This window comes from Diorhabda carinulata, chromosome 7, assembly GCF_026250575.1.
Source record: "Diorhabda carinulata isolate Delta chromosome 7, icDioCari1.1, whole genome shotgun sequence".
In the NCBI taxonomy this organism is placed as follows: domain Eukaryota; kingdom Metazoa; phylum Arthropoda; class Insecta; order Coleoptera; family Chrysomelidae; genus Diorhabda; species Diorhabda carinulata.
Genome location: NC_079466.1, coordinates 24,843,637 through 24,855,023, shown reverse-complemented (window position 1 = coordinate 24,855,023; position 11,387 = coordinate 24,843,637). Strand labels below are relative to the sequence as shown.

Sequence of the window (11,387 nt, the reverse complement as noted above, 5' to 3'; positions counted from 1 at the left end):
TTCTCATTATAGTTATTTATTGTGATTATCGAATTTATCGAAAAAAAAAGTTACTTTACATACGAGTTGCGTACAATATTTTTTGTACTAGTGAAAATGTTATCAAAATACACTAATATATTATATATTTATTAATATTTTGAATATTTTAATGTAGATTTGAAGAAACTAATAAAATGATAGACGAATTTGTGTTTTTAAATATTTTATTTTATTTTTGGCATGTATAAAGCCACCTAAAAATAATTATTACTATATAAATAGAAAAAAAAAATGTCGTTGGTGTGACTTGAACCCGGGACCTCACGCGTGCGAGTCTCGTACTTTAACCACTCCGCTACGGAGACCTTAATAATACGTTTTTATAGGAACAACTGCTTAAAGTATGTGGAAACTTGTGAAGGATTTTCTTTTTGTTCGATAGATAGAGTTCAATAGGATTTTTAGGTGAAAAAAAGAAAAATTGTTTTCGAATTATATTTTTATTTCTATTTAAAGAATACATTGTGTCATCTAGAGTCAATATTATTAAATATTTTTGAAAAGCACTCGATCCAGATAGACGTTTATACAAGTTGTACACACGAAAAATTTATTTTCTTTCATTAAACGAGGTAAATTCTATACAAACGGTAGTAAAAAATCTTATCTGGACCAAGTGGGCATAATAATATAGTGGTAATAATATATAATACATTCTGCGAGAGGCTTATTTTATAATTACAACTAACAATCGCAGCTTTTGTTTTATTTCTAAGGTTTCTTTTTTTAGAATCATCGATGGGTTCATTTTAATGATATATTGACGATCGGACCATGTCATCTCACGTTTTTTTCTTTTCATTTTTAAATATGGAATGTTATACATGATGATGCAACGATTTATACGTACGGGGTGAACGAAAAACGGTGCTAACTGGAAGATATTTCTTTGGTATAAATTATTTATACAAAATATACGATTTAACAACGAATTCGGTATCTTAAACTACGTTAAACCGTCGATGGTTCGCTTCAGCGCAATACGGATCCGATACGAAACTTGGAAAATCAAAAAATCGATGGAAACACCTCAAAAAAGGTTGGATATCAACGCTGGTGATTCCCACGAATGCAGATTCGACTCAATTAGACGTGTTTTCCTAGTACTACGACCTGCAGCAGTTCAAGATCAATTTCCACGAGCGTCAAGGTTTTTCCGAAAGGTATCAGTGATTAGCGGAGTGAAAACTACCACCACGATCCGTACCAATGGAAATTCGATATATAGACCGATGGAATACAGTCACGACGAGTGATTACTGCTTAGTTTTCGAAGATATTTCGATAAATCCCCCGTACAACCCCTCCGAAACGAAAAATTCTCTTATTAATGCTCAACTATATCAGATTTCCGTCCGGGACTATCTTAATTTCCAAATTAAATGAATCCTCCACGATATACCTGACTTAGGGAAAAACCTGAAACCTTCTCTCTGTTTTTTTGTACTTAACGTGAGCCCAGGGGAGATCTCAAAGTAATATTGATGTTTGTAGGGATTAAGCACCGTTTTCGCCCCTCCTAATAAATATTATAATATATATTTTTTTATATTTTAAAATCTAAAGGCTTCTTAGGCAAAAATCCAGATCAATATCACTGGAATCAGTACGATCTGCTTTTTTTTATAAGTATTTTGTTTTAAATACTTACAAACTATAACTACAAGCTAAATTTATTAATCTATGTTTTTTTTTTAAATTTTTTATTATATAATTAGGATGAAATATATTTTAAAAAAATGGCTGGCTGCCTTAAATGCTACGAACGCAGATTATCACTGCTTATTAATAAATTTTTGTTTTGGGCGTTTCGGTTACCCAATTTAGGAAGAAGCAAGTTTTTTTTTTTTTTTAATAATTAATCGCATTTTTTTTTACAAATCACTAGAGTTTATTAAAAATTTTTTTCTCTACTTCATATCATATAAAATATTATTTTTAAATATATATATAATTATAATACAAGGAATTGTTATAAACAATTATCGACAATTCGTAATATTCTTTTTTAGTTTGGCACTTTATTATTAACAAATAATTATTGTTCGAAAAAAGGAAATTCGATTTTTTCACAATATTTCCTACATTCTGACAACCCCTCGTAATTCTACTTTCGTCTTTTTTCAACTTTATGAAGATCCCTTATAGAAAACGAATATTACGTCAAGATCATTAAAATCAACCAAAATCGCCATTAATAAAATTTACTTGACGATTATTTTCATATATCGACTCAAAAAATTTCTAATACAAAGTCAAATTTAAATATTCTGTGTTGGTATTTTCATTTCAAGAATGTACAATTACAAACTGTCTGAAATTGTAATTCGAATTCCTTGTATTTTTTAACGTGCTCAAGTATAAATTAACAAAACTACCCCAAGTTTTCAATATTCAACAAACTTGTTGCTAACGAAATGTGCGTACTTATTGACATCCCCTCGTAATATTGTATTCGTGATTTTTATTCAACTTCAAGAAACATCCGCGAGGTGGGAGTGGTAGCGGGAACGATATAAACATCAACATAAATGCTATTAGAAAATAGATTTTCGTAATATTTTTAATAAACAGTTGTATAGAAAAAAATTATATAAATCATAACGTCGAATTAGTGATACAATAATTAATCCTACATAAAGATTTAGTGAGAAAAATAATTAGATTTGAAATTCGTACCAAAAGTTTGTGAGTGTCATGGCGTTGTTAGTCTCTACACGTAAATAAAATTTTTATATGAGGTTTAAATTAACGAAATGAGAGTTCAAACAACGTTTTTTCTTTAGTGTAGATTATTTCATGTAAGTACTCAGTTTATTTAATAGATTAATAAATGAATAATTATATAGAATGAAGCTTGAATTAAATAGTTTTTGAGGTTAAGTTTCACTTTGCATCAACGATTAATTTTATCAAAAATACCATTGTAAATCTCTGAATTTACTTAATTTTGAATATTTGGTATGAAAAGAACTGAATTTTGAATAAAAACTAAGATTTGTTTGTATTTTAAGTGTCCAATTTCATCAAATAAATACGTAATTTCTATTAGCTTTTATCGAATGTTATTATTGATAGAATATTTAGTATTTAGGGCGATATGAAACAGTTAGAATATACTTAAGCATTGTATTATATTAAAAATGTAAAAAGAGCTTTTCCTACTGCTAGATCTATAAAAATTTTCGAGTGCCAAATTCAAAAAGTTATCATAACACGACTAGGTATAATATCATTAAAAATCTATCTACATTTTTATACAAAACTTATGAAAAAAAGGAAACACTAATATCGGTTAGAAATAATTTCGTTTTTCTTTTAGAGACTAAAACGAAATAGATTCCAGGGAACTTTTTTCAAGTAATCCGCTAAAAAACGTTTTGTAAAACTTCACAAAATAATTCGCGGAAAATTTAAAAGAAGTTCTCTCAGTGTATGTCAGTTTCCATTATATTCTTAATACAAAAAAAAAACGAGTTGTGATACATAAATTAAATAAACATTTGAGCAACAATAAAAAATGTTAACAATCATCAGCTAAAATCTCGACTGATTGTTATTTTTACAAACTTAATTACATTAAAGTGAGTATAGTATTTGTCAGGTGCGGAGCACCAAATAATTGACATATTGCTGATTTGTTATACACTCGTTAAATTAAAAAACAAAAATAATGTTTAACAAATCATAATAAGCCTATAATACGTTATGACAGGCGACAGATATATTTACTACAACAAAAAACATAGAATTTTTTTAAATTATAATTTTATTGCAATTATTGACCATTTTCCACCGTCTACCTACTAAGTCTAATCGCTAGATAAATTATTTATGTAGCTGAAACTTCTCATGTTGTATTGATCTTCTTCAAACTGTCAAATATAAGAAAATTAACTAATAACTGTCTAAATGCAGAAAAAAGTGGCTAATAACTGTCAAATATGGGAGAAAAGTGTCTAAGAACAATCAAATATGAGAAAAAACTAACTAAGAACTGTCAAATATGAAAAAAGTGACTACGATCTGTCAACAATGACAAAAAAATGATTAAGAACTGTCAAATATGGGGAAAAGTGGCTAATAACTCTCAAATATGATAAAAAAGTGAGTAGGAACTGTCAAAGCATTGTCCGGAAAGCAATATATATTGGAAAAAGGGTCTAGAAATGGCTAAAAATTTTCAAAAAGTATCCAGGAATGGCTAAACACTTCAGAAAAGTATTCATTAATTGGTGAAAAAAGCCTAGAATGTAATGAATTGTTAAAAACTTTCTATGGAAAGTGGTACATATTGGAATAAGTGTCTAGGAGTGGCTAAACTTTCAGAAAAGTGTCTAGGAAGTGGTGAATACTAAAAACGTATCTAGAAAACAATGAATCGTTAAAACTTTCTCTGGAAATCAATAAATATTGGAAAAAGTGACTAACCATTTCAGAAAAGTATCTAGGAATGGCTAACCACTTCAGAAAACTTCCACTAGGAAGTAATGAATATTAAAAAAATGTATAGAAAGCAAAAATGTATCAAGAAATGACACAACATTCTAAAAAATTGTCTAAGAAGTGTCGAATAGTGAAAAATTGCCTAGAAAGCCATGAATAGTTGAAAGCATTATCTGGGAATGGATAGATATTAGAAAAAACGCCTAGGAATAACAAAAATATTGAAAGAAAGTATCTAGAAAGCGATGAATATTTGAAAAAAGTATGTACAAAGCCGTAATTTAAAAAAAAGCGCCTAAGACGCGATGATTACTAGGAAGCGAAGGCGACTTATTAAAAAATTATATAGAAAATAATTATAAACAATATATAGGCTCTAAAGAGGCGAACCGTCACCCGTCGAAACGTATTTACTAAAAGCAATATAAGTAAACGCGGAATCAGCATTTATTTTTTTTTATGAAATCAAAACTGGTTATTACAGTTTTTCAGTCTTATGTACATTACTAGTTGCACTAAACAAATACCGAAAAGCGAACGGAAATGAAAAAATAGGAGCGCTCACTTTGTAACAACTACATTTTGTTTGTTTTCTGTTTACGAAGATAAAAAAATATTGTTAACAGTCATTACAAAGCGAACGAATACGATTTGATGAGAGAATATACATTTTTCATATAACAAGATGGTGTATATAGTCTAGCAAATCTAATATTTCCACACAGAGATGAAATCGGCGATTAATGCAGTCGCTGCAAAAATATATTTTCGATTTTCTAATATATCATACAAAATAAACATAAACAATTAATTATTGCTACATAAAACAAATATCCTTTAATATTGTGCGTTCGATTCTATCTACAACCATTTATTTAATTAAATATGTTTAATCTCCTTAATTTCTTGTTTTCCCTTAATTTTTTTTTTCATAAAAAAAACATGAATTTATCACATTTTAATAAAAATTGAAACATTTTCATTAAAATTATATCTTCGTAATCACGAAATGTAGCAACACCTAATTGTAAATATCTAATTAGAAAATCATCAATCACGTGACTAAACAAAAATTGGAATATATTTATATATATATGAATCTATCTTAATATTCACTAGACTATTTATAAGATGGAACAACGTTATATAGCTAAAGAATATCATAAATCTAATCACAATGTTATTATCTTTTGCTAAATTATAACAATTCTATTTATACCCACATTCTTACCTAAACACATTCATAAGAAGCACTTTATTAATCATCAGAATATGTATATATATATTTATAATAAACAAGTCTATCAAGTCGTATCTAAAAAATGCACACTGCCCTCTACTACATCCTATATAATATATATTTTTTTACTATGGCGCAATACTAAAATTTTCCCTTCCCGTTATTGATTCATACGGAAATCTCATTTGATTTAATATAAAATAAATATAATTACTAACAAAAAAACCCGTTTCTTTTCTTTATACACCCTATATATTATTACGAATATCAAGTTATCAAAAAAACTTTACCTGATCGATCTCTTGTAGCCCGTCGTTTTAATTCAATAGATTAACGTTATAAAATCTTTATCGATATATTCAAACTATTATTTTTTAATTATATATCTTCACACAATTAGAAAAATGTTAACCTAACGGAATATTTCCGAGAAGAAACTGTCAATAGTGTCAAAAATGCCACGGCACACTATACTACAGAAGTTCACACCACTAAAAATTTTACTAGATTGAGATCGATGATCGATCGATATAATATACAAGGTCATTTCGAGTCGAGGATTCTACCACAAAGCATACGATGGTCGATTACGTCACAAATTACATAGGTGAATAAATTGTGAGTTCTTAAGTTTGAAATGAATTATAAACACAATTTCAGAAACGGACTATTAAAATTAAAGCAGATTGAAGAAATGTTAATTCGACTTAATATGACCATCATTCAAAACTGTCATATGATGGTTACATGCTTGATGTAATTAGTGACTTCACAATATTATGTGAGATTAATGGAAGTAGACTGTCCTTATGGAAGAGTCCTTGATTCCGAGTAACGTGATTTGAGACGTATGCCATATTGTAGTGTTAAACAAACTAATTGTGTATAGAGAATTAATAATAATTAAGTTTTTTTTGGTTAATTCTAACAAAAACTCTTTTTATATTTTATTCAAACAATAATTGGGATTTTTTTTATTTATAATTGACGTAACGGTTCATTAAATGTCAAAAATTGTGCTGTGTGATCTGACCATTCAGAAATATACAGGATCGCCAACTTAAAATCAAATAATTACTTTTTTTTGTTATAAAAACTTAATTTCCCATATACAGGGGCGATATAGACATTCGAATTTTTTTCTCAATAACTTCATATCATACAGGACGATTCAATTTTTTCGAAAAATATAATACTAAAAAAAATGTTAATATTTGAAATATTTATATATACAGGGTAACAAATATGGTACTGTTTTATAATTAAATTTGCAATAGCTTGTACTAGACTTTATATAACGTAGCAAAGCTATATATTGGAAAAATTTATAAAAATTATGAAAAATAATATAATATATAGGGTGTTTCATTAATTTTTAAAAAAATTTTACTCGATGATTTGCATTTTTATTCGTAAAACTCTCATTCCGATATTTATTAAAATAATTTCCCTACGAACCTATGACTTTAAAGAAGGCCAGTCAAACATCATCATTCAAAATCGTCATTATACGCGAAATTCTACCGTTATACAAACAGAGCAGCGATTTTCGGACCAAGTTAAGCGAGTACTGCGGCAACGCCTTCTCTCTATATCTCAGAAGTTAGGTTCCATCGATAGATCGCGCCTTTTAGGAGAACAGCTACGCCCTGTAGATGTAGGAGGCAGTATTGGGTGGCGTCGGCGACGGTGACGAGGAGGGCGGCGAGGGAGAGCTAGAGGATCCGCTGCTGGTCGGCAGGGCGCTGTGACCGGATCTCTGCTGTTGGGAGGGTCGGGGAACGCGACCCAAGCTTCGCCCCTCCTCGCTGTTTTCTCAGAGGTATACTTTCTTGACGCTTCGCGTTGTTCCGAAGCCGTCGCCTCGCCGATAATTATCACCCTGTAACAACTAAAAGGGACAACGTTTTCTTTTTTGGTGGGGTAGGTATGTAGATGAATAGCCTAGTAGTGCGGTTAATGAAGCATGCTTAAAACAGTGCTGGTAGTAGGTGCTTAAAAAATAACAGTCATATCCATATCTATGTGATCAAAAAAAAAAAAAACACCCAGTATATACTGTCTTTATATTATATCCCCAAATCCAATAGTTTTAAAAATATAATTCGTTAATTTATTTAAAAACTAAATACTCAAATTTAATGTTTCGGAATAAGTAATTTAGTATAGTTTCTATGAAAATTATAAATGCTGTTTCTAAATGTTATCAAACGAGTACATATTTCGATTTTTTTTCACCATTACTATCTAATTTTGATATCAAAGTTTTTTCACTCCGTAATAACGTGGATGTAAACCATTTGGTACAAGTATGGCATTGTATAAAAAAGAAGAAGAAAGATATAACCCTTAATGGACGTAATGTCAAATAATTATTATTTTCAACGCAAATAAACAAGGTAATTTTGATTAGGTGAATAATATTATTATAAAAGTGTCTCATTTTCACACAAAAATAAGTGATGACAAGTTTTTTTTACAAAAAGCAACATATAAACAACTGATAAATAGGCGATTTCTACAAATCTTCTCGCTGTTGAAAGTTATTGAGAATTTTGTATTTTATTGCTTCTAATCATCGGATTAATACAAGAAAGTTGGGTAATTACCATTTTGTTAATATAAAGTAATCTAATTATATATTTTCAATGAGTAAAGTAGATTAGCATTATAATTGTTTTATGCACCTTTTTTTTTTAAAAATAGATCGTTACTTTACGCTTTCACATATTAAAAATAAAAACATGAAACGACACAATCATGCAATGTAACAAAAAAAGAACGATTCAAGTATTACATTGTAAAGAAATTTGATATTTTATCAAAAAATGGATTCCAAACATGCAATTATTTCATATATAATCGAATAGTTTATTTTATCAATATTCAATCTAATTTATCAAATATTAAACAATAGAACTTGTTTATTGTACAAATTATTAGATTTTCGAATTGTTTTTACCACTTTTTTGAAATTATTCCAGAAATTGTTGCAAATAATACAGTTTCCCGTATCTAGGTTACGAGTGTTTGAATTTGAGGTTATTGATCTACTTCCTTTGAAATAAAAGATGTTGATAAACAAAATTTGAAGTGATTGACAATGACGTTGATAAAATAGAAAACTTTACATTTATGTCAAATGCTTGTATACACTGAGAAAACAATGTTCAGGAATAACATTCCATATACTACTACCGTTGAATTTTTTCGTATACGAAAATTATCAAAATCGTGTAAAAACTAGTGGAAAATCTATATTTTTATCGAGTTAATTGAAAATAGGATTTTATAGAAGGCAGTTTTATAAAACTTGATAGAAATTTTTGTTATTATATAAGAGTTTGTACACTGAAATTAAAAAAAAAAACGAGATCAATTCTTCTGTACATCGACTTTTTAACGAGATTCTTTAACTTTGTTGTGGAGACTGACATACTTCTGTTAAAGATCTTAGGAAAAATCCGTTTTCAAAAATATTAATCACCATGAAATGTTGACAAGCGATTCGGAACGAGTTCGTAATCAATTCAGGACTGCTGTTATCATGCTTTTGATTATGAACCAGTTCGTGATAATTTTTCATCACAAATTTATCCATTGTCTGTTATTACTTAACACAGTCGAAATTTCGTCTTTGGTGCGTTCTATTTTCAAAAATAACACAAAACTGCTAGAACCAATCCAGAATTAATAACTAATTGATAATTCGCACTTCGAGGTTATGTTTACTTCACAATTTCCATTTTTTTTGTCAAATTTTATGATTCTCCTCGTATTTTTTCGAATTATGATATTTGTAGCAGAAATTTTTCTATTGAAAACTGTATTTACTAACATAACCTAGAAATACAAAGTTTTTTAATCACTTAATTAATTTTCATTGCTCCTAACAAAAATATTTCATTTCATTAAATTTTCAGCAATCAACATTTTTATTTTGAAAGATAATAAGTTTGATACAAATATTTTCCAACTTTAAGAATAATATATAGTAATTAGAGATCTAATCGCCTCTACTAATTCAAAATTAAACTTGTACGGTATGACGTCACCACACAAACCACAGATCAACAAGAATTAAATTTATGACTATGTGGTTATAGATTGTACTAAATTTTATTGTTAAAGGCGCCATCTATGATCGAGTAGCTTAACTTGCAATGTTGGAACTAGGAAACGTTATTATAATTTTTCAAATTGAATTTTTTTTAAAATGTCAAAAAATCATGGGATTTTATAGTTTATTATACGATTTATTATATTTAGTGTACACGGAGAGTTTAGAATGGAATAAATTACTAAAAATTACTAGAAACTAAAAAAAAAATTCGAAATTTTAAATTTCATAAGTTGTACACTAAAAAAAAGTTTTCTAAATTTGAAAAATGTGACATAACCTCAAATTTATCGGCGTTTTCGCACTTTTAGGTTAATTTTATGGGAAAAACTGAAAATTCAGTATTAAAATAAACGAAAACGAACATATTTTTCCTAAAATCTTGCCCAGGGAAACATATAGAAAAAAAAAACGAATCTATCACAAATAATCTCTTCTGTTTACCTGATGGGACCTTAACGTCCCGAAGTTATCACGACCTCTATAATTATCCCGACCATTGTAGCCGCCGTCAGTTTGGAATTGGAAGAGCGTCTCTGCGTTATTTTGATGCGGCCCTTTACGCAGCGTATTTTTAGGCGAATGAAGCTTCGGAGGCGGCTGCGGAACCAACACCGGCTCCGCGTACGTCACTTCTTCTTGCGGAAGTAATTTCGGCTCGGCTGCGATTCTACTGCGAATAAAAAAATTGTATCAAATCACTGCACGATTAAATTATTAATAAAAAAAATTACCTGTTCATATTTTGTCTTTGTTCGAAGTATTCGTATTCGGTATCGGGGTAGGGGAGGTTGTCGTCTTCGTCCTTGTGGCATTTACGACCGCATAAATAACCCGCGAAGAATCCGACGACAAGAGCGGATACGGAACCTGCCACAACGGCCATTATGAGCGTTTCTACGGGGTACTGATTCGGATGAGCGTCAGTAGCGGTTACTGCCGGACCTAAGCGAAGAAATACACGATTTTATATAATGAAAAAAATCATTAAAAACAGAACTCACCGCTACTTTCGAAAGGTTTATCTTGAATAATGTTAATGACTTGTCCATCGGGTTTATCGTTACTCGGTTGGTGATCGGAATTGTATTTGGGTTGGGACGAGCTCAATCCCCCCACCGATCCCGCGTCTTTTCCCAGTTTTAAAGGGGGACAAGCGGCGTGTTCTCCTGTACTAACGCTTTGGAAAAAATAACTTTCTTCTCCCCATCTACCGGAACCTTTGGATCGGCATTTTCCTTGTACTTTGTCCCAAGCGCAATAAGGATCTTGCAGAGCCACACATTCACTGAAAGAAAAAAATTATAAAGTCGTTTTCCAATAAAAAAATACGTTAAATATATGATAATTTTCATTATACTTCAAATCGACAATTGACAATGACAGCTGTCAAATGGATTAATGGGTGCGGTTGATGATGGCAGCTGTCAAAAGTTGTTCAAATAATAGAACCATAGACATAGTAATACTGAACTACGCGATTTATAAACTTCGAATCGAAGTTTGACAATGACATCTGTCAAAAAGTGCGTTCGTTAG

General features: G+C 29.7%; 1 protein-coding gene across 4 annotated transcripts in view; it reads right to left on the bottom strand.

Moving 5' to 3' along the window:
- Positions 1-463: 463 nt before the first annotated feature.
- Positions 464-11,387, bottom strand: part of LOC130896616 (semaphorin-1A) — a 238,375-nt gene continuing 227,451 nt past the window's right edge. For 2 of the 4 annotated variants that reach the window (XM_057804814.1, XM_057804815.1), the window contains exons 12-15: positions 10,853-11,136; positions 10,583-10,793; positions 10,293-10,521; positions 464-7,619 (exon numbers count right to left, since the gene is read on the bottom strand). In XM_057804814.1, coding sequence (XP_057660797.1) covers positions 7,545-7,619; positions 10,293-10,521; positions 10,583-10,793; positions 10,853-11,136 — 799 coding nt within the window. In that variant the 3' untranslated portion in view covers positions 464-7,544. The remainder of the gene's footprint in view (positions 7,620-10,292; positions 10,522-10,582; positions 10,794-10,852; positions 11,137-11,387) is intronic. The other 2 variants (XR_009059594.1, XM_057804816.1) reach the window with 2 other exon arrangements.